Source organism: Terrapene carolina, unplaced genomic scaffold (genome assembly GCF_002925995.2).
Source record: "Terrapene carolina triunguis isolate 2854851 unplaced genomic scaffold, T_m_triunguis-2.0 Scaffold232, whole genome shotgun sequence".
In the NCBI taxonomy this organism is placed as follows: domain Eukaryota; kingdom Metazoa; phylum Chordata; order Testudines; family Emydidae; genus Terrapene; species Terrapene triunguis.
This window is the reverse complement of record NW_020664583.1, coordinates 5,052,026-5,078,654: the sequence shown is the minus strand read 5'-3', so window position 1 is coordinate 5,078,654 and position 26,629 is coordinate 5,052,026. Positions and strand designations below refer to the sequence as shown.

At 41.6% G+C, this 26,629-nt stretch overlaps 1 protein-coding gene across 1 annotated transcript in view; it reads left to right on the top strand.

Annotated features, from left to right (window-relative positions):
* The window catches only part of IARS (isoleucyl-tRNA synthetase), a 220,978-nt gene that overhangs the window by 83,262 nt on the left and 111,087 nt on the right, over window positions 1-26,629 (top strand). Inside the window, exons 14-15 of the mRNA XM_024195652.2 lie at window positions 2,976-3,074; window positions 20,869-20,995. Of these exons, the coding sequence (XP_024051420.1) occupies window positions 2,976-3,074; window positions 20,869-20,995 (226 nt within the window). The remainder of the gene's footprint in view (window positions 1-2,975; window positions 3,075-20,868; window positions 20,996-26,629) is intronic.

The following is a 26,629-nucleotide window of genomic DNA, read 5'->3' as shown; positions in this document are numbered from 1 at the left end:
ACCTTCAGTTCCAGAATCTTGGAATAAGTGTTCTACTGTTAAAATAAGAAATCTTTAGCTCAGGCATGATTGAACCCCAATTGTTCATTAAAACTGCAAATGGACTAAAATATGATCCTGTACAACCAAACCTGAGTTTTTGTTAATGAAACAGACACATTTTAAACAATTTTTTAAATAAAGTTGGGGTCTGAGTTAATAGTGTGAACTATGTAGAAATAAGGTTTAGAGAGTAGGAATAGGGAGGTATTTTAGTCTCTGAATATACGTATGGCATCGTTGAGACCAATATACATATTGGAATATTGAGTACAGTTCTGGTGTTCACATTTTAAAGTTAAAAATTATAGAGGATGTGCAGAAAAGAGCTAGAAAAATGATTCAAGGACTGGAGAGAGTAAATGCCCTAAAGTGAGAAATTTAACATAAACAGATGAAATGCTTTATCAAAAAGAAGCATGTGAAATTACTTGATTATGGTTTGGAAATTCCTTCCCTGGCAAAAGACAGGGGCGGCTCTAGGCACCAAAAAAGCAAGCACGTGCTTGGGGCAGCCCATTTGCAGGGGCGGCAGGGATCCAGCATGGGAGCTGTAGTTCCAGGGCTGGCTCCGTGCGTATAGAGCCAGCCCTGGAGCAGGGAAAGAACTACATTTCCCAGCATTCCCTTGGCCACTACCAACAGGAAAGAGGGGGAGGGAGTGAGGAAGCTGAGACCTCATGCTGCAGCCTGCTTTGAATGGAGAGCTGCACTCTGAAGGGTAGGTATACCATATTTTAACATTCAAAAAATAGGACACTCCATGGGGAGGGAGGATAGCCCCACCCTGCCACCATCCACTCCCTCCGACTGCCCCCCACAGAAACCCCAATCCATCCAACCCCCCTGCTCCCTGTCCCCTGATCATCCCCTCCCGGGATCCCTGCCCCCCAGGATCCCACCCCCATCTAAGCCCTACTGGTCCTTGTCCCCTGATTGCCCCCTCCCGGGACCCCGCCCCCTATCTAAGCCCCACTGGTCCTTGTCTCCTGATTGCCCCCTCCCGGGACCCCCCCAACTCCCCCCCTAGAACCCCACCCCCTACCTGTCCCCTGACAAACCCCTGGGACTCCCATGCCTATCCAACTGCTGCCTGTCCCCTGACTGCCCCCCCCGAACCCCTGACCCATCTAACCCCCCCTTCTCCCTGTCCCTTGACTGCCCCCCCCGAACCCCCACCCCTTCTCCAACCCCCCAGCCCCCTTACCGTGCCACTCAGACCATGCTGCATACATGCTGCCGTGCTCCCCTGCGGAGCCACAGCCCCCCCCACCCCTCCCAGCACCTGCCTTCCAGATTTGAACACCTCAAAATTCAGGAGTGCTCAAGCTCAGTTTGGGCAGCTGTTACTTCATTTCTCCCAAATCAAATATACTGATCCACTGTAACTTGCTGTAGAAAAAATAGGATAAAATTGAGCAAGAAATGCTTCCCAGTGGTTATTAGGACTGGAATTTCTATTTTCAACAGCCATTGCCTTTTGTTTGTTTGTTTGTTTAAAAGGAAGGCAGTGATATTGCATTGGCAAATTCCCCATAGAAAGAAAAAGTGGAACAAAATAATAATAAAGGCACCTCAACTTTTCCTCATTTATGTAGGACAGTCTTATAATATGCATCCAGATATCCTCCAGTCACACAAGCTGGAAATTGTTCCACTTTACTGCAGTTCTGTAACCATATGGGAACCAATCCTGTCTGTGTTCTGTGCACATCCAAAATTCCTGCTGAATGACCCGCCCTGGGAACGAGTTACCAGTGACCCAGGGCTGCGGCGGAAGAAGGGTGCAGGGCTGGGGGGGGGGAGAGCCCAGGGCTGGGGCGGCAGGAGGTGTGTGTGGGGGGCAATGGTGTGGGGGTAGGGGGGAGCCCAGAGCTGGGGCGGCAGGAGGGTGCGGGGGGGAGCCCAGAGCTGGGGCGGCAGGGGGGTGGGGGGCAGGGGGGGAGAGCCCAGGGCGGGGGGTGCGGGTGGTGGGGGAGAGCCCAGGGTTGGGGCAGCAGGGGGGTGCGGCGAGGAGCCCAGGGCTGGGACAGGGGGCAGCCAAAATTTTTTTTGCTTGGGGCAGCAAAAATCCTAGATCCGGCCCTGCAAAAGATACTAGGTATTAAAATCTACTGGAGAAAGACATAACATGAACTAGTAGTTGGAAGCTGAAGTCAGACAAATTCAGACCAGAAACAAGGCATATATTTTTAAAAGGTGATCAACCATTGGAACCAACTACTAAAAGGTGGTGGATTCGCCGTTTTGAAGTCTTCAAGACTGGATCCCTTTCTGAAAGATATCCTTCACTCAAACACAATTACTGGGCTCAATACAAGGGTATCCGTGTGAAATGTAATGGCTTGTGATATACAGAACATCAGACTGGCCTTAAACTTTATGAATCCGAGTGTTAATTTTTAAAATTTTCTTTACTAATTGTTTGTAGTATTTTACACTGCTAGTTGAAACATTCCTAAATGAACTTGTTTCTGTAATAACATTTCAGGTTGATTTTATATGTGGTGGGAAGTGCTACAACATAAACTCAGTTGGAAGGCTTAAGAATTTGACTTGTTTTACATTAAAATCAGCATTGATATACATCAGTCAGATGTAAAATAAGGTGTAGGAATATAAAATGAATCCCCCACAAGTACAGTTTCTCTTGTTTATTTTCAAGATCGAAAATAACTTGCTACATTTTGTTGTGGGTTTTGAAAATATGGAACTGTTACAAAAATAAATTGACTAAGTACAATAATTCCTAACAAGTGTGTGTTTTGTGCAGAAATTCATCTGTCAGTACATTAACTAAATATTGACCATTGAAGTGTTTGGTTCTGGAGAGAGGAAGTTGGCATCATAACAATATATTGTTTGCTAGGTAAGAAGATATTCAAAATATGTAAAACATATCTGTTTGAACCTGTTTGTGCACTCTTTTCTTACAGGTCAGATACCCCTCTAATTTACAAAGCTGTACCAAGCTGGTTTGTAAGAGTAGAGCACATGGTGGAGAAGCTGTTGGAGAATAATGGTCAATGCTACTGGTACTGTATCTTGCATATATTTATTATTTCACTTCTGCTTAGTAATACACTGTGATTACTGTCTTGTTTCCTTTCTACCCTTCTGGAGTAAAGTTAGTGAGATGGTGCTAGTGACCAAATCTCCAGGAGTAACTAACCACCTCCAATAATAATAAAGACTTCAAATTGGGTCATAAGATTGAGGCAGTGCTCCTGGCACTAATAAACCTGTTTCTTTGGACAGAATAAAACTCCACATAAATACACACAGTCTCACAGCTGTCTGAAATACCCTATGTCTTTACCCACATATACATTTCTAGAGAAAAACTAGTTTTAGATGAATTTTTAAGGTTAAGTACCGATCAGTAATTTTGGACAAAATATGTTATAGGGATACTGCAATTATCCCCAAACCAAGGAAATCCAGAGTAAACCTTAAGCTTAAAAGAAATCTGAATATGTTAAGGTGTGGAAATGCACCATCAAGGCATAACCTTAGCTTTGTCCTGTAGAGATACTATGCAGTAACCTATGATTATGATTAAGTGATTATGTTTATGGTTCCAAATCAGATTAAATTAGTTTTTGGACAGTTGCCTGCATGTTGTCATTACATTGCAGAGTTACAGTTGTTTTTTTGTCTTAACTGTGCAGTTCAAAAATTTTAACAAGAAACAAAATGACAACTCTGTGATCATATATATAACACACTGAATTAATCATAGGACTGGAAGGGACCTCGAGATGTCATCTAGTCCAGTCCCTGCACTCATGGCAGGACTAAGTATTATCTAGACCATCCCTGACAGGTGTTTGTCTAACCTGCTCTTAAAAATCTCCAATAATGGAGATTCCACAACCTTCCTAGGCAATTTATTCCAGTGCTTAATCACCCTGACAGGAAGTTTTTCCTAATGTCCAACCTAAACCTCCCTAGCTACAATTTAAGCCCATTGCTTCTTGTCCTATCTTCAGAGGTTAAGAACAACAATTCTTCTCCCTCCTCCTTGTAACAACCTTTTATGTACTTGAAAACTGTAATCATGTCCCCTTTCAATCTTCTCTTTTCCAGACTAAACAAACCCAGTTTTTTCAATTTTCCCTCATAGGTCATGTTTTCTAGAACTTTAATCGTTTTTGTTGCTCTTCTGTGGACTTTCTCCAATTTATCCACATCTTTCCTGAAATGTGGTGCCCAGAACTGGACACAATACTCCAGTTGAGGCCTAATCAGCGTGGAGTAGAGTGGAAGAATTACTTCTCGTGTCTTGCTTACAACACTCCTACTAATACATCCCAGAATGATGTTTGCTTTTTTTTGCAACAGTGCTACATTGTTGACTCATATTTAGCTTGTGGTCCACTATGACACCGAGTTTGTTTTCCGCAGTATTCCTTCCTAGGCAGTCATTTCCCATTTTGTATGTGTGCAACTGCTTGTTCCTTCCTAAATGGAGTACTCTGCATTTGTCCTAGAGTTTCATCCTATTTACTTCAGACCATTTCTTCAGTTTGTCCAGATCATTTTGAATTATAATCCTATCCTCCAAAGCACTTGCAACCCCTCCCAGCTTGGTATCGTCCGCAAACTTTATAAGTGTACTCTCTATGCCATTATCTAAATCATTGATGAAGATATTGAACAGAACCAGAGCCAGTACTGATCCCTGTGGGACCCCACTCATTATGCCCTTCCAGGGTGACTGTGAACCACTGATAACTACTCTCTGGGAATGGTTTTCCAACGAGTTTTGCACCCACCTTTTAGTAGCTACTCATAGGTTGCATTTCCCTAGTTTGTTTATGAGAAGGTCATGTGAGACAGTGTCAAAATTAAATAAAAAAAAATTAAATTAAATTAATGGAGATATCCTATCTCCTAGAACTGGAAGGGACCTTGAAAGGTCATTGTGTCCAGCCCCCTGCCTTCACTAGCAGGACCAAGTACTGATTTTGCCCCAGATCCCTAAGTGGCCCCCTCAAGGATTGAACTCACAGCCCTGGGTTTAGCAGGCCAATGCTCAAACCACTGAGCTTTCCCTTCCCCCCAAAAGCTTTACTAAAGTCAAGATATACCATGTCTACGGCTTCCCCCCATCCACAAGGCTTGTTACCCTGTCAAAGAAAGCTATCGGTTTGGTATGACATGATTTGTTCTTGACAAATCCATGCTGACTGTTACTTGTCACCTTATTATCTTCTAGATGTTTGCTAATTGATTGCTTTATTATTTGTTCCATTATCTTTCCGGGTGCAGAAGTTAAGCTGACTGGTCTGTAAATTCCCCAGGTTGTCCTTATTTGATTTTTTATAAATTGGCATTTATATTTCCCCTTTTCCAGTCTTCTGGAATCTCTCCCATCTTCCATGACTTTTTCAAAGATCATCACTAATGGCTTAGATATCTCCTTGAGTATTCTAGGATGCATTTTATCAGGCCCTGGTGACTTGAAGACATCTAATTTGTCTAAGTAATTTTTAACTTGTTCTTTTCCTATTTTACCCTCTGATCCTACCTCAGACAAACAAAGAAGTCATTAAGCACCTCTGCCATTTCCACATTTTCTGTTGTTATTCCTTTTCCCCCCACCCCTCTAATTGAGTAACGGGCCTACCCTGTCCTTGGTCTTCCTCTTGCTTCTGATGTATCTGTAGAATGTTTTCTTGTTACCCATTATGTCTCTAGCTAGTTTGATCTTGTTTTGTGCCTTGGCCTTTCTAATTTTGTCCCTACATATTTGTTATTTGTTTATATTCATCTTTTGCCAGAAGTAACCAGCAGCCAGTGTCCTCCCTATGAGAGAGCCATATCCTCCTCCCCCAGGTGGTGTGACAGCAGTCCTCTGTAGCTGGATAGCTTGCTCAGCCTTGGAAGTCTCCATATGAATACTGTCAATGAATTCCTTGTGGGCACGGATGCTTCCTAACCATAGCAATTATATTATGACTCCCTCCCAAACTCTCCTGTTTTGTGGTCCCTTATTTGTGGTCGCTTAGCCTCTGTCTTTTAAGGACTTCTCTCCTCGGTCAGCCCTACCGCCTCGTTAATCACACTTCTGAAGAAGTGAGGTTTTTACCCACGAAAGCTTATGCCCAAATAAATCTGTTAGTCTTTAAGGTGCCACCAGACTCCTTGTTGTTTTTACAGAGGGAGGGTGATCACAAGGCTGATTGAGGCTGATCAAGGATGATCCAGGGAACAAAGGCTCAAACAATCCCCAGACACACAATCCCAACTGACCCAGTAACTGAAATAACTGAAATAACCTGAAAGAGAGATTAAAAACACAAACAGCCAAGCAAACTCACTCACCCCAAGGTTAGTACTCGCACCTTGTTTCTTCAGCAGGGGGATCTTTGGTTAAAAATGGGTATCCATGGCAAATAAACCAAATAATACTTTTAATATATAAAATGATGTCTTACGGGAAAAAAAATATTAAATATCCATGTACTATAAGTAACTAAGACTTGACTGAAGGGATAACAGAAGAGGGAATTATTGGAGATGGCAGCCATTTTGACAGGCTGAGATTTTGTGACTCAGCTGTGTGCTGACAGCACTCAGGTCTGTCATTCTGCCCACTGATACAGCATTTATTGTTCCAAAGATTGTTGTAGTGCCTTCCTTCCTTCTCCCACCCCAATATAAGTCCATGATAAGAAGGTTGAGAGGAAAAGGGAAGAGAAGACCCTCTCAAAATGTACTCTCACACATGGGGGGAGGGAAGAGGAGCAGAATAGAGAACCTTTTGGGTGTACAGTGTTTAAATACCCTGGTGATAAGACAGCTCAGAGTGAAGGCTTTAGTGCTGTATACTCTGGGACTCTCAAAATGTAGCCAAGTTTGAGGGGTGACTTGAATTAATTTCTGCCATCCCTGCGCTCCTTTTTAGCAGGTGGATAGCAATTAAGATCTCCCTAAATAGCTCTTATGAAACTCGGCTTGCATGGAAGATTTTTTTTAAAGTGATATGCCTGCTGTGAATATTAATTGACATGAGAGAAATTAAGCAGCTCCTTGTTGTAGATTATCCAAAATGCTTCAGAGGTGGCTCATTAAGTGTGCGGTAAGAAAATGAACAGCTTGGATTTATAAGGTGGTTTTATACTTAATGTTGCTTTCAGTTTTTAGTAGCAGAGCATACTGCTGTTCCACTTTTGGGAAAAATAATGGAAGGAGGGGGTACAAGTGTTTTGCCCTCCGCTTGAGTTAGCTTTTACAAGAAGTTTTTACTGTTCTGATGACTGAGAATGAGTATACACGTTGATTTGCCTGATGTCAATGTGAAAACTACAGTTGTTTATTCATTAATAAGGAAAAGGAGTGTTCCAATAGTAAAAACAATATCTGTCTAATGGGCTTTTAATCTTGGTATGGGAGGACATGTAGAGGTAGAACTTGAAGGTATATTCACCAACGGCAACATTCATCCTGATCCAGGGGATCTCCACTTGAATTCTACTTAATCATCATGTTGAGGATTTAAGTGATGACTACAGCTGTATGTACATCATTTGCACTGGAGATAAACTTGACCCCAAATGTTGACAGCTGTCGTAGAAAAGATAGGCTTATGCTAATAGTATAAGATACTGAAGAAAAGTATGTCAGTAATTTTTTAAAAATTTACGCTTCCCCCATCCAATGATTTTGTTAATTGACAATATTCATAACTCTTAATAAATAAAAGAAAGTAGTTAGTCTTATTTGGGAAAAATTGTCTGTTCAGACGACACACATGCCATGACTTAACTGAACGCCTTATTTATTTTTAAAGGCATCCTGTAAAAGCAATGATGTCTCATGGATTGGCATAATTTCATTTTTGTGGCTTCACTGACACAGGGAAGCTTGTACTTTTATAAATGTCTTGTAAAATTATGCTGATTTCTCTAGCATGTGATTTCATAAAAAAAATTTAAAGGCATCCAGGATATAGTATTTAAAAACAAAAAAATCTTTATGTAGCAAAAACGATGTGAGTTTTAGACTCTCTCAAAAAAGGCTGCTCAGTGAAAACATTTCCCTTCTGTGTACCATAAGTCTCACTTACATGTACGACAGCCTTGGGGCTTGATTTCAGAGGTGCTGCGGTCATTTCCCGCTGACTTCGGTTGTAGGTACTCAGCATGTCTCAAAATCAGGAGCTTTGTGTTGGAGGGATTTGGCCATTTTGTTACGGCCTTGGGAGTAGGACCTAACTTTTTAAATTCTGATTTGGGTTCTTGAGGGCTTCAGCATCTCCTAAAAACAGGAAAACTGGAGATGAATGCCTTTGGGGCTGTATTAACCTTTGCAAATGATATTTATGACTGCCTTGCTTTTTTAATTAAAAAAAATGACTGTTAAGAATATTGTCCCTTAAGAATGCTCTCTTCTTATAGATGTTGCTTTTGACAAAATAGATTAAATTTTAAACATAGTTTGACAAACTTTATAACCTAATTGAATTCCTAATTAATTTTTTAATGAGTTAACTTACCGTTAATACATTTTTGAACAGGCATGGCTTTAAAGCTAGCAACTGTCTTCATTTTGAAAAATGAGCTAGTAATATCTTGAAAGAATGCATGAGCAAATGGAACAGTACTATTTCGAAGTTAAGTAGGAGCTCAGCTTTACAAAAAAGCTTCTCAATCTCCTATGACTGAAGTTGGTTGTCTACCCATTTTACAGCTAGGGAGGTGGAAGTACAGATGTGTGACTTGCCAAATGTCTTGGAGCAAGTGTGGTAAAACTGGTAAACAAAACTCAAGAGCCTTGATCCCCAGTGCCAATAAGTCACAGTCCCTTACCTAAGACTCTGCTCCATGAACTTTTCCCCTATGTTCCTATACAAGGTTAGAATTGCTGGAATTACAGTTCATGTTGTAACCTTGGCCAAATCACTTAATCTTGTTGCTTCAGTTTCCCCATCTATAAAAGAGGGATAATACTTCCCTACCTCACACTGGAGTCGGAAGTCTGTGTAATTTATATTTGAGTTGATGAGGACTGTAGAAAAGTGTGGAAATAAACAGAAGAGATATGCTGAGTCAGCTGTTGCATGTAAATTTCAGTTTTTAAAAGGTCTCCCTTTCTCACCCTCTCTCACCTACTGGTAGTACTGTGATTAAGTTTGGCCAAAGAGTCCCCACGTGACTAGTTATCAAAAACTCTATCTTCAGGCAGGACCCACCAACTTCCAGATCAGGCATTCTTTGTATCTAAAGTAAAAGCCCCATCATAGGGGGGAAAGGAAGAATGATGGAAGGGGAGACAGACAGATGCAAAAGACAATAAGTGACTTCATTTTATGTTTAAAACCATCCTAACCTGTTACATTTCCCACCTGCAGGAGGCTTGATTGCACAAAGCATTAGATCAGGGGTCAGCATTGTTTTCAAAGAGGGGGAAAAAAATATAACCAATCGGAGTGGTGGCCCGTGGCCACATTGACCGGGAAGGGCAAACCGTGGCCGTTGGGAGCTGCAGGAGGCCGTGCCTGCGGATGGTCAACGTAAACAAAATGTCTCGCAGCCCGCCAGTGGATCACCCTGATGGGCTGCGTGCCAAAGGTTGCCGACCCCTGCATTAGATAATGGGAAATTCTGAGAGAAGACTGGTCAGCTAGTTCTTACCTTTTCTCCATCTTGTCTCCAACTAGAAGCAAGGTCCCAAAGTCATATTTTTTTCTCTGAAAACAGTCCCATCGTCTATTAAATCTAGTGCAAAAATCTATATTGATAATTTTGCAACATTAAAAGCAGAAAGTCAGAACATGTTAAGGTTCTAACAATAATTGCTTTTCATGCTTATAATGCATACCTGATATTTTTGATAATTAGTGATTAAGTTGAATATAAACTTAATTACTGTAATAATCAAACATACTATGGACCAGATCACTAGCTGGTACAAATGTAGTCTGGGCTCACTTGCACTAGCTGAGGATCTGGCCTCCTGAATGTGATGGTATATTACTGTAGCTATATACTGGTTTTGCACTTTTTGGCTTGCGAATTTTGCAAATTCACTTGTTGCAAATTTAACTTTCAGTGTTAATTTGATGTTTAATACTTGAAAAGATAGAAGTTTGTTTTTATGGATGAGAAAGCTAAACCTGGGGATTTAACTTATTTTAACCCATTGATTTAACTTGAAGGTTTTACTACACCTCTTTCAACTTGTAGCAATAAAATTAATTCCGTATGTCCCTTTTTTTGCTGTCTATCAGTGAAACTTTAGTTAAGAATAACAAATGGATATTTTTCCCCATGTAAGCTGTTTAATTTTAAATGTGAAAGTGAGATTTATTTTATTTGGCATAAGTAGAGACTTTTTTAACCAAACACCTGTAACTTCCTACTTTTTCTAATATGATAATAGAATTGTCATTTTGTGTCTATATGATCGAATATATCTTGTGGTTCATGTAATCTAAATGCCAATTAAGTTTCCTTTAAGGCATCCACAATTGCCTAAGCATATAGCAAAGTCCAACACTAGATGGTAGCATTTACTGGAGAGAACGCAAACTTCCTTCTGTCATCTAGGCTGGGATGCAAAAGTAACTCAATGTATGTGTTATTTTAACACAATGTAAGTGAGAGGGCATTATCACTGGTAAAAATCAGATTTAGTGTAGATTAGAGTAATTTAAGGTCTTTTCTAGCAATCCTGACATGCACCTGGATTCTGATTCAATATATCTGCTATTCCTGCTCAAGGACTCTAGAGCAGAGATTACCAGTTGTGACAATCTGTGGCAAATGTTCTTTCTCCCTAATGAAGTGGCCACAAAAAAATTCCATGTCACTTGCCAATTAAGGGATTATTTGAAATAAGGACTTCAGATTTGGAAGACTAATTGACTAACCTACTTTTAACACCAAGTCTTTAGAGAATTTACTAAATTATCAGTAAATACATTATGTTGAATGTCTGTCCTTCTATAAGTCTGTAAAAATATTAATGTATATGTGTTAAAACAGGCTAATTAATTTGTACTCCAGTGTAACGTACTTTTGCATGCAAAGGTCAAAACATTTTAAAGAAAATGGTGTGGAAAGAGTAGAGTGAAGGCTTTATTTCAGTAAGTGAAAGGTTGCACTTGAAAATGCAAAATTTTCAGCATCATTGGCCAGATTAGGATGATAAGAGTAATTAGCATAGTGTCTGCATCGTGCAAAGTAAAAATCTTTGAGGCTTGCTTGTGTGTGCACTTTATATAAAATGAATCGGTTCTCAAACTTTTTCTTTCTGAGGCCCCCCAATATGCTATAAAAACTCCATGGCCCACCTGTGCCGCCACAACTGGTTTTCTGCATATAAAGGCCAGGGCCGGCATTGGGGGGTAGAAAGCAGGGCAATTGCCTGGGGCCCCACACCACAGAGGGCCCCACAAAGCTAAGTTGCTCAGGCTTCAACTTCAGCCCCAGATGGCAGAGCTCAGAGCCCCGGGCTTCAGGTCTGCACAACGGGGCTTTGGCTTTCTGCCCTGGGCTCCAGTGAGTTGAACACTGGCCCTGCTTGGTGGACCCCCTGAAACCTGCTTGTGGCCCCCCAGACTCCTGGTTGAGAACTGCTGCTCTAAAGTGTTTGTTGCTACGAGAAACAGGGTAGGATACAAAAAAGGCTGAAAATACTAATAACTTCAAAAATTAGTAGGGCATATATGGAAAGAATACAGTTTCCTTTTACTGTGACCCTAACTCTTTGTGTAGGGTAGATGGCATGTGGACTATTGTAATAAACTTCCATGAGTTGGAGGGGAGAGATTCTTTTCTTGAAAATTCTGCATGTCTTTGCAAACTGTTGATTTTTTTTTTATTTTTTTTTGTCTCTATTAATCCCCTTGCTAGCAGGTTAAATTAGGTCTATGATATAGAATTGGAGCTAATTAGTGTCAGAATGGCATGAGAATTCACTTACTTTTCTCCTTGAATTAAAACAATTAAAAATTAATTTGAGGCACATTGAGAGTTGGTTATTGTAGGATAAATTAACATAAAGGAGATTTTAGATTCTAGAGTTTTTGAGGTCTAGATGCCTGTTTAAAAAGGCAGTGACTGTAAATGTTATACTAAGTTCAAACTATTTTTTCAACCAAAATGTGTTTAGATTTTGAAGAAACGTTGGTGTTTGAAATTGAGGGACTAGTGCCATTTATTAGATTCTACTTACGCCTCCATTAATACAGCTTATTTGTGATGTGCAGCAACCACATTAGTTTCTGGTTTTATGATTTGCTTAAAGAGAGAATTCCCATTATGCCAAAGGGCAGATTAGTTTTGAGCCCCAGATAAGATTGAACAAATGGACATTTGAGACCTAAGCTAGGATTTGAGCTTGTAGAAGAGGAAGAAAACTAGTGCAGTAGCTTACTCCTCCATCATACCATCTTTCTTATTCTAGTTAAGGTAATTCTCTTTTTTCCCCTCTAACTCTTAAAATAGTGGATGGTTAAATGTTTGGCTGCTGCACTAAATTTCAGGATGTTAAAAATGTATGTCTTAAAATAGCTCATAGCCCAAGGAGCTTCTTTTAATCATTAGAAATTTATCAAGTGAAACTTGATTAACTATAGCTAAGTTACTGTGGCTTTCAGAAGAATGTAGTGAATAAAAAATAGTTGATGGATGAAAAAGAATTAGTATATATTAAATATTTAATGTACTTAAAGCTATATAATCAGACATAATTTCAGCTAACAGTTAAAGTTGATTTGGTGGTAAAGTAAGTGACATTTCTGCTATAGAAGTATTTGACAGTACTATTTACTTAAATATTTACACTGTTGTCTTCAGCAAGACATAGAAGAAATAGCGATGAGACAGTAGTCCTATATCTCGTGCTGGGAGGAAGAAATGGAGAAAGGTGTAGCAACTCATTTAGTGCTGCAGTGCAGCACGTATGAGTTCTGGAGTAGAATGAGTTTAAATCAATATTTAGAATTACAGTATGAGCACTGTAGAAACATTTCAAAGTAGGCTTGTGAAAAAGGAACAGCTGTCTTAGTCTTTCCTGTCAATCATTTTTATTTTATCATTATGTACTTCTTTATAGTTTTTACTCCTGCCCATCAATTTTGAAAATAAAAAACATGTTGCATTAGAAAGTACCAGAACTGATTCTAACCAGTATTAGTCTTCAGAATGTTTCTGAATGGGGATGCAAATTCTGACCAGATCGGCAACAATGAATTAATTATTTCTATGTTAATATATAATTCAGGGCTGGAGCCACTCTCTGCTCTTCTTCCCATCCTACACATAAGGTCACACAGGCTTAGACACCTTATATCTTAGACACTGCAGTATTTAGACTTGGAGGACAGGGGAAACAATTTTCCTGTAGAACTTGGCTGACAAAGTTCCTGTTTGAAGGACTTTATATCCCATTGGCCCTCATTGCTTGCTTTTTGCCAGTTTAAATTTTGGCATTAGATTCTTAACTTGGGAAAAGGATGGGTCAGACAAAGAAAAATGATAGTTCACAGTGAAAGATTGAGGGAGAGTAAATCTGGTTTCCACAGAACCTTCTTGCAGAAGCCTGAATTAAAATTTCACTGAAGAAAAGCCTACTCATGTAATTTATAAGGTTTTACATCACTCTGGCAATGTTGGGGCCTTAAAACTTTTACAGGTTTTTATGTTCCTGGGGGAATTGTCTGAGAATGGGAACAGTTAACTAACAATAGAATAATTAACAATGTTACTATGCAGATAGGTTGCTACATGTCTGCCTCAGAGAATGAGATCAATTAACCATCAACAGCAACATTAACAAAATGTGGTTTTTTTTTTTTACAAAAGCTATTTTCTTTAACTTAAAAACAAACAATTTTCAGTAACATGATACTAATGTTTAAGTGGTTTTTTTTTTCAATTCTCAAGAAGTTAAATTTTTCTAGGCAGGCTGCTACATTTCTGCCTCAGGGACAGAGCCTTCCTCCTGCATAACAAAAAGACCTACCCTCCTCCACGCCCCTCGAGCCACAATATCAAGAGAGAGAGACAGTGTCTCTCGCACTTGTGGGCTATCTCCACCCCCTGATGGTGATCAACGTCTCGCCTGCAGGCACGCATGCCCAGCCTCTTTCCCCCTGCAGTGATTTGCATCTCTGAAGCTGCTCCAGGAATGCTGGAACAGACGCACTTCCGGGGAAGAGAGACGTGTCCCCCTCGCAGATTTATTTTGTGTTTTTCTGCGTGGGGGGCACAGAAGTATGCGGGCCATATTTGGGGGGGGGGATGGAAGAGCAGAGATGAGGTCTCCAGAAAGGGAATGGGTATCTTGGACAGATAGTCTTGATCTTTCTTCAGGAACTACAGGAAGAACATTGAGTATCTTCTTTCCCTTTTGTGATTGGAAGAGCATTATGTGTGGCCAACAGGCTGGGAAATTAAGCTTTGGAAAATTAACTCAAGGACTGTTGCTATTCCCTAACCAACACAATAAACAAATATTTGTATAGATATTATTTGGAATAGTTAGTATTCAGTTCACCATTCTTGTAAAAGTTCTAAATAGAAGGTGCTCCTGATATTTTCTGATGTGCAGAAAAGCCAGATGTGTCAGACTGAAAAATCAGTAGCTATTCCTGTTGAAACAAAACAAAGGGACAGAGCACCTCCTGGCAGAACGATTAGCTGATTGGTAAAATGGTTGTTAGGATTTGGCATTTGACCAGTCCACAAATAATTAGTCGATTGATCAGTCACATATTGTCCTTGTTAAAAATGGTCAAATATTTTAAAGCATTGTTTTATTAGAACAATAGCAACAGTAACAAAAAAACAAGGGTCACTGATTAAATTAATAGGCAGCAGGTTTAATGCAAACAAGGAAGTACTTTTTCACACAATGTACAATTAACCTGTGGAAACTCATGGCCATGGAATGTTGTGATGGCCAAAAGTATGATTGGTTCAAAAAAGGACTAGTTAAGTTCATGGAGCCTAGGTTCATCAATGGCTATTAGCCAAGACGGTCAGGTCTGTAACCCCATACTCGGGGTACCCCTAAACCTCTGACTGCAAGAATCCAGGAAGGGCAGACATGGGTTGGTCTCTCCATAATTACCCTGTTCTGTACACTCCCCTTGAAGCTCTGGTACTGGCCGTTGTAAGAGACAGGAGACTGGGCTACATGGACCATTGTTCCGACCCAGTATAGCAGTTCTTATGTTCTTACTATACCAATTGATGACCCTCATGTTATAAATCCAACAGAGCAACATACCATTGCTATTAGTGAGCCCCATCTGTAGAACATGACATGATCTCTAGTGTTGCACTAAAGGCTAGCATCAGGCTCAGACAATTTCTCTAGAAAAAGGAAGTATGGCTTTATAGCTCAAGGGGAGAGAGAATCCAAATGTTTAAACTTTCCCGGTTATTGTACACATTAAGGGAAAGAAATTATTTATATATACATTTTGAGGAGGCTAAGAGAAAACTCTTAAGCATTTTAATGTCCCTGGGAGATTGTACCAGCCTCTGGCTATTTTAAATAGGACTAATAATTTAAGCTAATCACAGTGTCTAAGAACTTCTTAAAAAAAGGGAAATTAGTTTCTGTAAGAGCAGTGTAAAGAGACGTTTTCCACACTGTTGGACTGATAGTCACATGCTAATGTTTGTAATACAGTTTCCACTTGTGATTGGAGAGATGGTCTCTGAAGGTCAGCATGAAGAGTGTTACAGTAATAAGTTTCAACTCTAAAAGAATCCGTGAAGCCTGAATATTCTTAATTTCGGTGCAAGAAAGCTTAACTGTTGGATTTCTGTAAGCTATTTCAGCCATAATTACTTGATGTTGGTAGTTACACAGAGCTTATATTCTTAGTACAAACAAAAAATGATAGTGTAGTGGAAGATAACTTTTGAAGTTAAAAAGGTTAGAAAAAATTAGCAAAAAGTTACATCATTTAGTTATCTGTCTCAAGTATTTTTGATGTCTGATGCTTCTTTAGTTGGCTGAAGAAGCTTTCTGACCTAGTAGTAATCACATCCATTGAGATTTCCAATGCACCTGTATCAGCATAAATGAAACTGTTTAAAGAGCCAGTACCTTCAGCAGGCTGCAGAAGAGGTTTTAAGTGCTGCTGTTGTAGGATCTGGCTTATGGACCAGACTGCCTATACTCCAAGAAATGCTGGATGAATTTTGGGGTGGGAAGGGAAAGTGACTGGAAGAGGCAAGCAATGAATGGCTTAGACTGTTTTTCCCCTCAATATGTTGAAGGTGAAGAGAAAACCACTAGGTCTTTTTTGCAGGTAATGATAAGAGATTCAACATCATATATATTTAAGGCCAGATTGGACTCTTGTGATCATGTAGTTTGACCTCCTATCTAACACAAACAATAGAACCTCACCCAGTAATTTCTGTATCAAGTCCGTAACTTCTGTTAGAACTATAGAATGTCTTTTAGAAAAACATCCAGTCTTGATGTTGATACTTCAGGTGATGGAGAATCCATCACATCACCAGATAAATTGTACCAATGGTTAATTACCTTCACTGTTTAAATAACACAATTTTTTTTAGTCTAGGTTTTTCTAGTTTTGGCTCCCTATATTTGGATCTTATTATGCCTTTTTCTGCTAGATCAAAGAGCAGTCTATTATCTGAAATCTCTTCCCAATGTAGGTACTTGTAGATTATGATGGTCACTTTTTAACTTGTTGGATAAACTAAATGAAATTTCTTGAGTCTCTCACTGTAATGCATGTTTTCCAGATCTGGTATTGTTTTTGAAGCTCTTTTCTGAACCTGTCCACTTTTTCAATGTCCTGCTTGAAGTGTGGACACCAGAACTGGCTACAGTAGTCCAGTAATGGTTTCACCAATACCATATAGAGAGGAAATATCACCTCCCTATTCCTCCTAATTGATTTTCCTTTGCTTATACATCCAAGGAGTGCATTAGTCCTCTTAGCTACGGCATTGCACTGGGACCTCATGTTCAATTAGTTGTCTACAGTGACCCCTTAATTCTTTGTGTGATTATGTTTGAGGAGAAATTCCCCCTTCTTTTGTGATCTACATCCTTTGTTTTTAGACCTTGCATTTGATTGTGTTAAAATACAGGTTGTTCAAATGAGCCCACCTTACCAAACAATCCAAGGGTGGTCTGTATCCATCACTCTTTACCACTCCACTAATTTCTTTGTCATCTTCCAGTAATTATCTTGGGGGTTTTTTTTCGGTGACTGAAAAACATACTGAATAGTATTGTGTCAATAACTGATCCTTCTGAGACCCCACTAGAAACACCTACACTGGATGACCATTACCTGTTTACAGTTACTCTGAGAACTATCTGTCAAGTGTTTTTAATCTATTTAATATGGGCTCCATCGGAGGTTTTTTGTGGGGGTGCGGGGAGGGGAGGATAATTCAGATTTTATGGCAATGTGAGGGCTAAGTCAGATACCTTACACAAATCTATTATTTTAAGAGTTACCTTTTTTTAACCAGACATTTGATCTAATCAAAAAATGTTATCAAGTTTGTGTGTTTTACAAGACCTATCTTCCATAAAACCATGTTGATTGGCATTAATTATGCTACTGTCCTTTAATTCTTTATGGCTTGCCCACTAAGTTCTCGCACCTGTGGTTCTTCAGTTTGGGAATCTGTGATCAGTGGTATACAATGATCAGGCAGCCTTCTCAAAACAAGAATTGTTGGGTTAATAGTAGGAACAAAGCGTTAGAGACTCTCAACAGGTCCCTATATCTGTCTGGTTCCCCATAACAGCTACTGCCCCTTTCTCTTTAAACCCTGCTATAGTTATTTTGTTCTTCTGGTCAAAACCAGTCCAGTAGGCTCAGTAGGAGGTCTAGCCAGAATCCATAGGGCCAGTAGTTCTGTATACTGAGGAGTGGCTTAGCTTGAGTTGTGTTCCTTCTTACCTGTTTTTCAAGACAGACCCTTGCTGAGAGAAACCAATATAATCATATAGAAAATACCCCAATAACAAGGTCAATATACAGTATCATAATTTATCACAAGATGGCTCCCAATCAGTCAACCTGATACACATTTAAAGAATTCCTTCTTATTGTCCTTAACCCTGCTGGCCGTAGGTTTTTTAATTGATACTTTTAGCTTCCATTATCAATTGTCAGAATTTCCTAACTGTTGACATGTACTAGTTGCGATCAGCTTCTTTGTTTTTCCAGTTGTTAATTAATTTTTTTTATTGCTGCTTTCACCTCACCATTTAACCGAGATGGCTTTTTAACCAGTGAAGCCTTCTTTAGAGTTTGTGGAAATATTTTTTGGAATCTAGCAAAGCATATTTAGACAGATACACCCTCAGATATTCTGGTGATGAGTACTATAGAAAGTCCCAACATGGTTGCTTGAAGGATGCCTCTGGAAGAGTTTCTGCTTGAATCACTGGCTGGATAGGCGGGTAAGAATTAGGAAATTCACAATACTGCTCGATTGCATACATCTGCATTATACCTGGCTATTATATTTGGACCATGTTTGTATCACCAAACTGATCAATGTTCATACTCTTCAGCAAATTACTCATTTTGAATTGAGTTGAATTTCATTAAATATTTTTTGAGACTCATAAGTATTGCAACTTGAATTTCATTCGTTTTATTTTAATGTTTTGCTTTTCTTGAATTAGTAGACTTCAGAGTTAGCATTTTTCCATACCATTTTGCATACTTGCATGCAAGTACTTGTTTGAGTCATGGCTACTTCAAATCTTAGAAAAATCAGTCAATAAAATGTTCCTATGGATAAGTCAGGCTCTTTTTACCCACTTTCAGTTTTAAATAGTTGGGTGCGGTTTGGGGAGTGGAGTTAGGGGAATATTAACACTGGTGCTATGAGGGGTGTAGGTAAAGTCAGTGAGGATAAATAATTCAAAAGCACCTAAGTCCCATTGACGCTTTACAACTTAAGACTTAGTCTATGATCACATGGGTGCTTTTGACATTTTAAATCTCTGAAGTCTTTTTGAAAGTCAAAAATAATTCTGGATATTTTTCCCTTAAATTTTGTACACTCTTATTTGTGTATCTGACACATTGGCTTAAAGCAATATATCACCAGCTCAGTAATGCTTATAAGCCTATGGCAATATGGGGTCTGAAAATGTTGTAGTGCCTTGATGTTCAGTGAAACTTCAAAAAAAATGCATTGACTTCCTAAGGAATATGCATAATGAATTTTAAGTTCCCAGGGCTGCTTCCTACAACCCACCACTTCTTTTATGTGCTGTGACTTTTAAAATGTTTCTTTAGGCATGAAAGTAATATGCTGTTGACCTCAAAAGTTATCACTTTTTCTAGTACATTGTATAGTCACTGAATTGAATTAAACACAGTTATGTCTTAAAATTCTCTTCAGCTGTAACTATATGTGTATAAGCTGTAAAGCCCCAAATGAGTTATGTAAGTGAATCCCATAATTCACAAAAAAGTTCTCCCTAGGCCTGAAAGGTTGTCTTTATATCAAGCTTTAGCATGCAACTCTTTTTATTTTTGTATAGGTGCTTCTATCAGTTACAAATAATTCTTTTTTAAAAGGTTTTTTTTACTAAAGAACTGGAAAATGCACAAGTTCTTCTTTGAGTGATAGTATATGCCCATTTCTAGTGTAGGTGTGCACACACCTACAGCAGAATGGATGTGTGCAACACAGCTCAAAGAACAACCGTTACAAGAAGGTAGGTAACTGAGGTTTGGGTTTGTTTATTTTTTTAACAAATACAGCAGGCTGTGTCTTGTGACTATGTAGAGAATGTGAATAACCAATTGCTAACCAAACTATCAGATTAATTAGCCTTGACGGGGTATAATCCTCAGCATTATCTTTGATCTTCAAGATATTTCATGTGCTCAGATCTCATAGTTAAACATCTCTCAAAGCCCATTTAGCTAGAAATGAAGTCTTCAAAGAGTGCTGCCATTGACTATATATATATATAGATAGATAGATAGTCAATTTTTTTTTTTTAATTTGAGACCCATGAACAGTTTTACTAAGAATAGGGCAAGAGCCATGACCTTGTGGGAGAGTGAGTGGATCTGGAACTTTGTTTATTCTCAAGGATCCATGCTCTGGAATAGTCTCTAACTCATGCAGTGTTGATAGAAGTGATATCCATGGAGCAAAGGCTGGTGATAGGTGCTAAACAGCTGCCCACAGTGCCAACTTAGCCTAGTCAACTGAACTTTTAACTATTGTTGTCTTACAACCCCGTTATAAGATTTTCATGCGTTAGCCAGAAACGGGTGGGTGGGTGGATGTCTGCAATATCAGAATCCTCAGTTAATGTCAAAATAGATTTGTTTCTTTAAGAACTGTTTTTGTAAGATAGTGATCACGTGAATTTTTTTAAATCTTTATCTCAACTTTTAGTAGTAATTTTCTAAAGAAAGGTATCCCAGTGAAGCGTGAACATCATTATTACCTTTTGTATGGGTATAATATGCATCCATGGGCACGTTGTAGATATTTGTCTAATCTAACACAGATGTTGATTGAATTACTTTGAGAATGAACAATAAAACATAATATTCTTGCACTTGCATAGCACATTTGTGGATCTGTAGGAGTCAGAAGAAGCAATACTATTATTTTTTTCTCCAAAGGTCATACAAGTAATAAATGCAATTCCTAGCAAATGGCCAACACAGTAACCTGAAACTACACCAATTAATGCAAATATCAGAAAGTAAATCAATTTTGTTGTGATATGGAGGTATGAATGTAATGTCTGCCTATCAGATGACTGAAAGGTTTAGTTTGCAGATAATAATGTAATTGCTTTTAACTTTCGTAACAGGGTTCCTGACTTTGTGAGAGAGAAACGTTTTGGAAACTGGCTGAAAGATGCACGTGATTGGGCTATTTCCAGGAACCGATACTGGGGAACACCTATCCCTTTGTGGGTCAGCAGTGATTTTGAAGAGGTACGTAAGAAAACAAAAATCTCCAGTTATTGACAGAAGAAACCCTGCTATGTTACCAAGTTGGTTTGCTTAATTTCCTAGAGCACAGAACTGTCTTAGAGTATGTCTACACTACGAGAGTAGTTCGATTTTACTTAAATCGAATATGTGGAATCGATATTGCAAAGTCGAACGTGTGTGTCCACACTAAGGACAGTAATTCGACTTTGTGAGTCCACACTAACGGGGAAAGCGTCGACATTGGAAGCGGTGCACTGTGGGCAGCTATCCCACAGTTCCCGCAGTCCCCGCTGCCCATTGGAATTTTGGGTCGAGCCGCCAATGCCTTCTGGGTAAAAAAATGTCGAGGGTGCTTTTGGGTAACTGTCGTCATCCGTCCGTCACTACCGCCCTCCCTCCCTGAAAGCGCCGGCGGGAAATCAGTTCGCGCACTTTTCTGGTCAGTGACAGCGCGGACGCCACAGCACTGCGAGCATGGAGCCCGCTGCGACCATCGCTGCAGTTGTGGCCGTTGTCAACGCCTCACAGCTTATCATCCACCTTTCCCAGAGGCAGATGCAGATAAATCAGGCGAGGAGGCTACGGCACCGCGGTGAGGGCCTGAAGTCTGAGAGTAGCACAGACCTGTCAGAAAGCACGGGACCCAGCGCCGAGGACATCACGGTGGCAATGGGTCATGTGGATGTTATGGAACGGCGATTCTGGGCCCGGGAAACAAGCACGGACTGGTGGGACCGCATAGTGCTGCAGGTCTGGGATGAATCCCAGTGGCTGCGAAACTTTCGCATGTGGAAGGGGACTTTCCTGGAACTTTGTGAGTTGCTGTCCCCTGCCCTGAAGCGCAATGACACCCGGATGCGAGCAGCCCTGACTGTCCAGAAGCGAGTGGCCATAGCCCTCTGGAAGCTTGCAACGCCAGACAGCTACCGGTCAGTCGCGAACCACTTTGCCGTGGGCAAATCTACCGTGGGGGTTGTTGTCATGCAAGTAGCCAACGCAATCGTTGAGGTACTGCTCTCAAAGGTAGTGACCCTGGGAAACGCGCAGGCCATCATAGATGACTTCGCCGCGATGGGATTCCCAAACTGCGGTGGGGCTATAGATGGAACTCACATCCCTATCCTGGGACCGGACCACCAGGCCAGCCAGTACATCAACCGAAAGGGCTACTTTTCAATGGTACTGCAAGCACTGGTGGACCATAGGGGACGTTTTACAAACATCAACGTCGGATGGCCGGGCAAGGTTCATGACGCTCGTGTTTTCAGGAACTCAGGTCTGTTTAGACAGCTGTAGGAAGGTATTTACTTCCCGGACCACAAAATAACTCTTGGGGATGTGGAGATGCCTATAGTCATCCTCGGGGACCCAGCCTACCCGCTAATGCCCTGGCTCATGAAGCCCTATACTGGCGCCCTGGACACTGAAAAAGAACTGTTCAACTACCGGCTGAGCAAGTGCAGAATGGTGGTGGAGTGTGCTTTTGGCCGTCTCAAGGGGAGATGGAGAAGCTTACTGACTCGCTGTGATCTCAGCGAAACCAATATCCCCATTGTTATTGCAGCTTGCTGTGTGCTCCACAATCTCTGTGAGAGCAAGGGGGAGACCTTTATGGCGGGGTGGGAGGTTGAGGCAAATAGCCTGGCTTCTGATTACGCCCAGCCAGACAGTCGGGCGATTAGAAGAGCCCAGCGGGACGCGCTGTGCATCCGGGAGGCTTTGAAAGCTAGGTTCCTGAGTGAGCAGGGTAACCAGTGACTTTTCAGTTTGTGTACAGAGAAGATGAACCTGCCCCCGTTTCTTTACCCACTAAATATTCAGTATCCTCTCCAGTTACATACCCCGTTCCCCCCCTTCCAACACACGTTTAAAAATAAAATCACTTGAGTTTTGTTAATGAACACCGTTTTCTTTATTACTGTTTTCGTGGGAAAGTGTTGAACCTGGGACGCAGACTGTGGTGGGGAGCGGGTGTAGTGTAGTGATGCAAATGACGCTTCCAAACTCCAGGAATGACAGGCTCCGCAGTGGTGGACTGGTGGTTTCAACGGACCCTGCCACCCCTCCTGTTCGGGACTCTGTGTGTGTGGGGGCTATGTGACTTTGTGGCAGGGGGAGGACGGTTACAGATCCCCCTGCAGCGTGGCTCTGTGATCCAGGATAAGGACCGCTGCATAAGATCTGTAACTGCCCTCCCCCGCCACAAAGTCACAGAGCACCCCCCACAGAACACTAAAACCACCTCCCAGACTGACCAGGGTAACTAGTGACTGCAATGTGTGTGTGCCCTGCTGCTGAACCTGCCCCCGCCTCTGTACCCTGCTAAAGGTGACTGTCCTGTCCAATTACCAACCCCCTTCCCCCCCTTCAGACAGACTCTCCTCTAAGAGAACATGATGGAAACAGTAATTAACGGAAACGTATTTTTTATTAGCAACTACACATGAAACTGGGGGGTGAAACTTGGACGGGGGTTTGTGTGAGGCGGGAAGGAAAGGACTTGTCAAATTTTGGGGAATGAGAGCCTTCTAGTACTAGAGCAGTCTGCAGGGGTGGAGTGAGAGTTTTCACGGACTCTGCCGCCCCTCCTTCTTTGGACTTTGGGTGAGGGGGGTATGGGACTTGGTGGCGGGGGAGGGCGGTTACAGATAGACTGCAGCGGGGCTCTGTCCTCCTGCCTCCGGTCCTGCAGAACATCCACAAGGCGCCGGAGCGTGTCCGTTTGCTCCCTCATTAGTCCAAGCAGCGTTTGAGTCGCCTGCTGGTCTTCCTGCCGCCACCTCTCCTCCCGTTCCATGTGTGAACGGTGCATTTGGGACAAGTTCTCCCTCCACTGGGTCTGCTGTGCTGCCTGGGCTCGGGAGCAGCCCATAAGTTCCGAGAACATGTCCTCCCGTGTCCTCTTCTTCCTACGCCTAATCTGCGCTAGCCTCTGGGAGTGTGATGCCAGGCTAGGTTGTGAGACAGTCGCAGCTGTGGTTGTGGGAATGGGAAAAAGGGAGTGAATTCCTCAGAAAGATAAATGTAGTTGTGAACAAAGAACATAGTCTTTCTCTGTGAACAAGACCATGCACAGCACCTATCACATGCGCACTCAGGACAAGGTCTAATTTTCGGCCTTCGCATTCAGTGCCTGGGGTCTTGCACTGCAGATCTGAGAAGCGGGGCAGGACACCGGAATTTGTGTAGCAGGCAGACATGGTAAGCCGTAGACTTGTGGCTGCTTAAAACTTTAATAGTAGCACTGGCCTCCTTTCACATTGAAAGCAATGCCAGTCCCTGCTGCCAGCAATCCGGCAAGCATGAACTCTGCCCCTGTCCCACCCCCTCGCGGCTGTCCCAGGGAAAGATCCCTGTATGCTGCCCCTCTCCCGCCTCCACCGCGTGGCTGTAAACTGGCGGTTACAGTTCTGTAAAGGAACGGGCAAGCAGTCCCAATACTAACATTCCCCTACCTAATTCAAAGCAGGTCACCATGAGCGACATCACCCTGATGAGGATCTCAGACACTGATAAAGAAAGAATGCTTCGGGAAAGCCTGCAAAGACCAGGGCCGTATGCCGCCATGCTCTGCAGGGCAATGATCCCGGAGTACTTGCTTGTCTCCTGGCGCGGAAATGTCTGCTACTACGGAGGACCCAATAAAGCCGCTCTCCCCAGGAACCTGATGCAAAGGCTTTCCAATTACCTCCAGGAGAGCTTCGTGGAGATGTCCATTGAGGATTTCAGCTCTATCCCCGGACATATAGACTGCATTTTACTGTAGCTGCACTGGCAGGGACTAAACAGTAGAGCGGCTTGGGCAGAACAATCATGCTAAACCGGACATTGTTAGATTTTTTTTGAATAGTTGCACTGCCCAGGACTGAAATGTTCAGCGCCTAGGGCAAACTAATCATGAGAAACCCATTGTTGTTATTGTTAATATTCCTGTTCTGTTAAAAATAAATGTTTAGATGTTTAAAACACTTACTGGATGATCCTTCCCCTGATTCTGTGTCCGGGTTAACGGCTGGGGACGGGTGGTAGGGGATCTCTGTGAGGGTGATGAAGAGATCCTGGCTGTCGGGGAAATCAGCGTTGCAAGCGCTGTCGACTGCCTCGTCCTCCTCATCTCCTTCCTCATCTTCCCCGTCCGCTAACATGTCCGAGGAACCGGCCGTTGACAATATCCCATCCTCAGAGTCCACGGTCAGTGGTGGGGTAGTGGTGGCGGCCGCACCTAGGATGGAATGCAGTGCCTCGTAGAAACGGGATGTCTGGGGCAGGGATCCGGAGCGTCCGTTTGCCTCTTTGGTCTTCTGGTAGCCTTGTCTCAGCTCCTTGATTTTCACGCGGCACTGCATTGCATCCCGGCTGTATCCTCTCTCTGCCATGGCTTTAGAGATCTTCTCATAGATCTTTGCATTCCGTCTTTTGGAGCGCAGCTCGGAAAGCACGGACTCATCACCCCACACAGCGATGAGATCCAAGACTTCCCGATCAGTCCATGCTGGGGCCCTCTTTCTAGTCTGAGATTGCACGGCCATCTCTGCTGGAGAGCTCTGCATTGTTGCCAGTGCTGCTGAGCTCGCCACGATGTCCAAACAGGAAATGAGATTCAAACTGCCCAGACAGGAAAAGGAATTCAAATTTTCCCGGGGCTTTTCCTGTGTGGCTGGTCAGAGCATCCGAGCTCGGATTGCTGTCCAGAGTGTCAACAGAGTGGTGCACTGTGGGATAGCTCCCGGAGCTATTAGCGTCGATTTCCATCCACACCTAGCCTAATTCGACATGGCCATGTCGAATTTAGCGCTACTCCCCTCGTTGGGGAGGAGTACAGAAATCGAATTTAAGAGACCTCTATGTCGAACTAAATAGCTTCGTGGTGTGGACGGGTGCAGGATTAATTCGATGTAAGGCGCTAAATTCGACAGAAACGCCTAGTGTAGACCAGGCCTTAGTGCTTTGCAGTTTGAAGTACTCTGCTAATAGTTCTTAAAACTGCCATGCAAGTAAAGGACAAAAAGTAGTGCTTTTTTTCTTCATCTCTCTAATGTAAAATTTCAGGTGTATTTTTCTTTTGTTTTTTATGTTTTAAATTAAGCTCTATCCTGGAAGAATCTACACAGTCAGGAGAACTAGTGAAACTATAACATCATAAGATAAAACTGAGAAGAGAAGGATTTTTTTTAGTCACTATTTTTCAGCTCTTGATTTTAATTTTTAACACTCAAGAAAAAGTCTGTGTATAACTGGTAGATACAAACTGCCTAAAATTTTCTCTTGCAAGTTAAGCCTACATTAGTAGAAAAGCTGATATATAAATATATGGTATTGGACTAGGTGAGTTGTAAGGTGTCTCAGCATTAGTAGCATGAAGTAAATGTACAAAACTATATACCGAGGTAATTGGCAGTGCCCAAGTTCCTGGTTTCATAAAACACCCAGATGTTCAATTTCTTTAAAGGTAAAATACTGCTACTCTAGGGATCAGCTTGATTAGTCAATTCTGATAACACAAGTAGATGGAAAAAGAAAACAAGTGAAGTTGTCAGGATGCCCATATAAGCCTGAATGGTGGTGATAGCATTCTGAAGCTTCTTATCCTTTCTACCCCCGTTGCTAATAAGGAGGTAACACATATTATCACTC